At 56.6% G+C, this 4434-nt stretch overlaps 1 protein-coding gene across 1 annotated transcript; it reads right to left on the reverse strand.

The window, feature by feature from the left end:
* Positions 1 to 15: 15 nt before the first annotated feature.
* Positions 16 to 3297, reverse strand: C1ql4 (complement C1q like 4). Its single transcript, XM_031358899.1, has 2 exons — positions 2678 to 3297; positions 16 to 507 (listed from the first exon to the last, which is right to left on the reverse strand). Exons 1-2 carry the CDS (start codon positions 3212 to 3214, stop codon positions 328 to 330), a joined length of 717 nt encoding a protein of 238 aa, XP_031214759.1. The 5' UTR covers positions 3215 to 3297; the 3' UTR covers positions 16 to 327.
* Between the last annotated feature and the right edge of the window lie 1137 nt (positions 3298 to 4434).

The raw sequence follows: 4434 nt of genomic DNA on the forward strand, positions 1-4434 counted from the left end.
ATTTCGATCTTCATCCCCCAGCTCCAGGCAGAAGGGAGGGCCACGCACGAATTTCCTCTCTCTCTGGCCCGGTTTCATTGGAGCACAAGGTGGTCCCTTACAAAGCGGCTCTCTCCATCCTGGCCTTCCCATCTCTAGACTCCCCCAGCCACTTAAAACCCTTGAGCCCCAAGAATCCAATCGCTCCCGTTCAGGTGGCCTGGGGAGAGGGACAGTCCGCAGGCTCTGAGGACGGGGCCTGGGGTAGGGCTAGCTGGAGGTGGGTGTGGATTAGAGCGAGGGGGCGAGGGGGCGGGCGAACGAACGTGAGAGTAGGAGGTGTTGGGCTCAGTCCGGGTAGATGATGAATCCCGAGAAGGTGCTGTACTTATTGGTGTTGCCCCCATGCACCTTCCCACCGTCCAGCTTGATGAAGACCTCATCACCCACATCTAGGTGCAGAATGACACTGTTGCTGGCGTAGTCGTAGTTCTGATCCGCATCCTGAGCAATGGCGCTGGCCCGAACCTAGTGAGGGAGGAGGGAAAAACCAGACCCACTGATTCCTATACCCTGTTCAGAGCTGAATTGACCAAGGGGGTTGAGTTGGTTGGGCTGCTGGATGGAGGGAGGATGGCTTAGGTCCTGGGGGAGCAGTTCTCAACCTGGGGGTCTCAACTGACCCTTTGGGAGTTATATATCAGAAACCCTGCATTATCAGATACTTACATTACGATTCATAACTAGCAAAATTACAGTTATGCAATAGCAACGGAATATTTTCATGATTGGGGACCACTACAAAACGAAGAGCTGTATTAAAAGAGTTTCAGCATTAGGAAGGTTGAGAGCCACTGGGCTAGGAGATCGCAGAGCTTCTCAGGCATGACTTGGGCACACACATCATGTCTTCTCTGGGCCTCTACTAGAGCAATAGGGGTAAATAATAATGGAACCTACCTCATGAGGTGGTTAAGATTAGATGAGTAATTACACATGGAGTTCAGAACCATGTTCTGTGTATAGTATTGCTATTCTTGTGCCAAAAAAAAAAAAAAAAAAAGCTTTCAGGATACTTCTAGGATTCTATGTTGGCTTGGAATTCCTAAATTAGCTTTTGTAAGGTGCAAACGTGTCTACACCTATGCTATGCCTGTGCTATAGCAGTAAGAAAGTAAACTGTTTCCCTCTGGCCTCCTGGGCTTCCCTGCGGAGTGTCACCTGGTCCCCCACTATGTGGGGGACTGCCTTTGGTCTCTGATCTCTGGTCTGCAGCAGTCACACCGCCAGCCCCTTCCCCCAGTTTCCATCCCATCGGGACTGGTTATTAAATCATTAATTATTCATCATTATTCTAATCATTATTTACCATTCCCAGGGCCGCAGTGTTGGCTCTGTGGAATACAGAGTGGGAGCTTGCACCACCCCGCCCCCTCTGAAACCACCACACTCCAACCAAGTCTACCTACTCGTGCCACGAGAAGGAGGGCACCAAGCTCTACTCATGCTGGCACCCCACAGTCACAGAGACACTTGGGTGGTGTGGACACTCGATCCCTTACCAACACTGTCAACCCCAAAAAGACTTGCATAGCCTGGCAACTCGCTTTCCTCAAGCTCCGGTGGAGGGCTTGCTAGGAACAGGCCCCAAAGCAGAAGCAGGAGGTGGGCTAGGGTGGCGTCCTCTTGGGGTCCGGGAGAATTCAACCATGTAGCAGGGCTCAAGGTTAAGGCCTGATGCACCAGGGCCCCACCCCTCCCATGGAGCATTCAGAGGTCACCGTATAGTCCAACCCCACCCCTCCCATGTGGAGGCAGCTTTCTCCACCCAGCCTACGGCATCTTGCTTGTTCAGACATGTGAGTCTTTTCAGGGGCTATCCCCTCAAACCTTAGGTTTTGACTCTGAGAGGTTGCCAGGGAGGGTGTAGGCCCAGTAGACCAGGCCTCCCTTCTTCCTGTCCATTGTCTCCTAGCTTTTCCAAACCCAAATCCAAATTGGTTCACCCTACCACTTAATGTAGCCCCTGAAGCAGCAGGCCCTGCCCACATCTGCCGACAGACTCAGTGTTAGCTGAGGGCAAGGCTTGGTCTAGGTATGGTCCCAGATCCTGGGGATAAACAAATAGGACCTAGCAAAGAGGCCAGCTAGTGTTTTCTTCCTTTTCTTTTTTCCCCTTTCACTTTTCTTTGAAAATCCAAGCTGAATGATTTCACCTGGGGGGGGGGGGGAAGACTGCCACTACCCAAAACAAGAGATTCCATTCTATTCCCTGAAACCAGGTTCTCTAATAGCTTGTTCCATGCCCGAGCCAGGAAACCCACTGACTGAGAAGGCCACCCCAGTAGAGAGGACAGCTCAAGGCAGAAAGAGAGAAGCTAAGGGGTGGGTAACGCACCACGGACATTTGATTTGACAGGCTATAGTTGGAGGTTGGAGCGTGAGATTGGGGTCGCAAGAAATTTATTGAGTCCTGGGGTCACTCTACTGGCCTATGACACTTTCGACAGGTGATTTTCTTTTCCAGATCCCCAACTCCTCCTCTTTTTCTAAATTAGGTGACATTAGAAGTTTGGTAGCCTGACAGTCTTGGATACCCCGATAGTGTTTCAGGGGAGGAGTTGGGTTGTAAACTGAGCGCAGAGAGTTTTAGGAAGTCATTAGCAAGATCTGGGGCTAAGTGGAGGGGCAACCTCACCTGTCCGTTCTTCATCAGGTCCGCCCACATGCTGGTACCGTCCCCGCCGCGCATGAGCACATGGTAAGCGAAGAAATAGACTCCTGGCATGGGACAGGTGAACTTGCCGCTGGCTGCCTCGTAAGCGTTGCCCACGTTGGTCACCACGTCGTCAAAGCGCAACACTTCATAACCCTCGTGAGGCCGCCTTAGACCCGCGTAGAAGGCAATTCGGGGTACATAGCCGGCAGGGGGCGCTGCCCCTCCAGGGCCTGGGCCAGGAGGACCTGGGGGACCTGGCCTGCCTGGCTCTCCAGGGGGCCCTCTGGGACCTGGGGGTCCTGGTGGCCCCCGCAGGCCTGCCTTCCCTCGCCGCCCCACCTCTCCCTTGGCACCTGGAGGTAAGGGAGGCACGGAGGCGGGCGCGCCGTCGGGGCCTTGGCCTCGGGAGGCGTGGGGGTCACACACCATGCGACAGCGACCTAGCATCTCATAGTGCGTCGGTCCGCGAGAGCTGTGCACCAGGAGCGGGATGGCTACCAGGAGCAGCAGCACCATGGCCACCCCGACGGCTGCGCCCGCCACCCGCTTGCGGCGGCTCAGCCGTGACGCGGCCAGGGCCAGCAGATCCTCCTCACTTTTGGGCGCAATGGCGGCGGGGGCCCGGGGCTCTCCGCGGGCTCGGGCCCCGGGCTGGATCTCCCGACGGCTGTGCCCGACCACCTTGCCGCGGCGAATTCCTCCTGGGACAGCAGAGCCGTTCCCCGAAGAGCCTATCAGGGTGGCGATCTCCCAGGTGAGCTGGGCCAAAGACAGCCCTTGAGGGTTCGGAACCTAGGATCTGGAATTACCCTCGAGTGCAGCTCTAAGGATCCAGGGCGCCTGAGACCTGCAGCTTCTTGGACGGCTGGTTTCTCACAGGGATAAGATGCCACCTCTCCAGACAGTTGCTGTCTTGCGGACGGCTGTGCCTGGGTTCCGGGCTCCCCTCGCTGGTTTCTCCAGGCTAGACCGGGGACCTCTCCCCGCTCTCCCGACGCCCCAGGCTCTGAGCTGGCGAGGGGGGTGGGGTGGGGGGGCTCCCCCTGGACGCGACCTCGTGGAAAGCGCTACCTGCCCCCTTCGGCCGCGGTGGCCGCAGCCCTCATCAGAGTCCTAGCCAGGCGTCCCTCTCCAGCAAGCGCTCTCCCTCTCTGCGTCCCTAACCTTCCTCCCTGGCAGCAGTGCGGGTGGTGTGAGTCGCTGCGCGGCAGGAGCCACTATAAGCGGCCGCGGGCGGAGCGACCCCTGGCGCCCAGAGCGGGAAGCACGGGGGCGGGGCAGGCCGCGCCACCTCCCCCACCTCCCCGCCGAGCCCAGGGCCTCCAGGTTCCTTGCCTGCTCCCAGGGCTCTGCAGCGACCCTCAGCCCTCACCGTATGTATCCTCACTTTCACCCTGTACCTGGAGTTTGGCGTTCTCAGAGCTTAAAGGAAGATAAATACAGTGATGGGGTAAACAGGGGTCAGGCTACAACAGACATATAAAACCTCAGAGGGGGGCTGCAGAGCTAACCAAGGGGCGAGGGGGACTCATATATAACAAACAGAAAACAGAAATAAATAGCAATTCGCCATCACACGTCCCTCGGTGCCCCCAACCAAATACCAAATATGGCAATGGGTTCAACCGGTACTTGTTGACCAGACTGGGAAAAGGCAAGTCTGCCGCCCCCACCCTGGCCTCCATGATTGGGGGGGGGTCTCATAGCACATAGCAGGAGAAGCAGCAGAGAGAGAT

The sequence above is a fragment of the Mastomys coucha genome, unplaced genomic scaffold (assembly GCF_008632895.1).
Source record: "Mastomys coucha isolate ucsf_1 unplaced genomic scaffold, UCSF_Mcou_1 pScaffold11, whole genome shotgun sequence".
Classification (NCBI taxonomy): domain Eukaryota; kingdom Metazoa; phylum Chordata; class Mammalia; order Rodentia; family Muridae; genus Mastomys; species Mastomys coucha.

What these genes read in the sequence shown, in the direction of transcription:
- C1ql4 (XM_031358899.1), bottom strand. Translation starts at nt 3,214, where the DNA reads ATGGTGCTGCTGCTCCTGGTAGCCATCCCGCTCCTGGTGCACAGCTCT. An exon ending in ACCTGATGAAGAACGGACAG is followed by an intron (nt 508 to 2,677) that starts GTGAGGTTGCCC and finishes CTCCCTCACTAG; the next exon opens with GTTCGGGCCAGCGCCATTGC.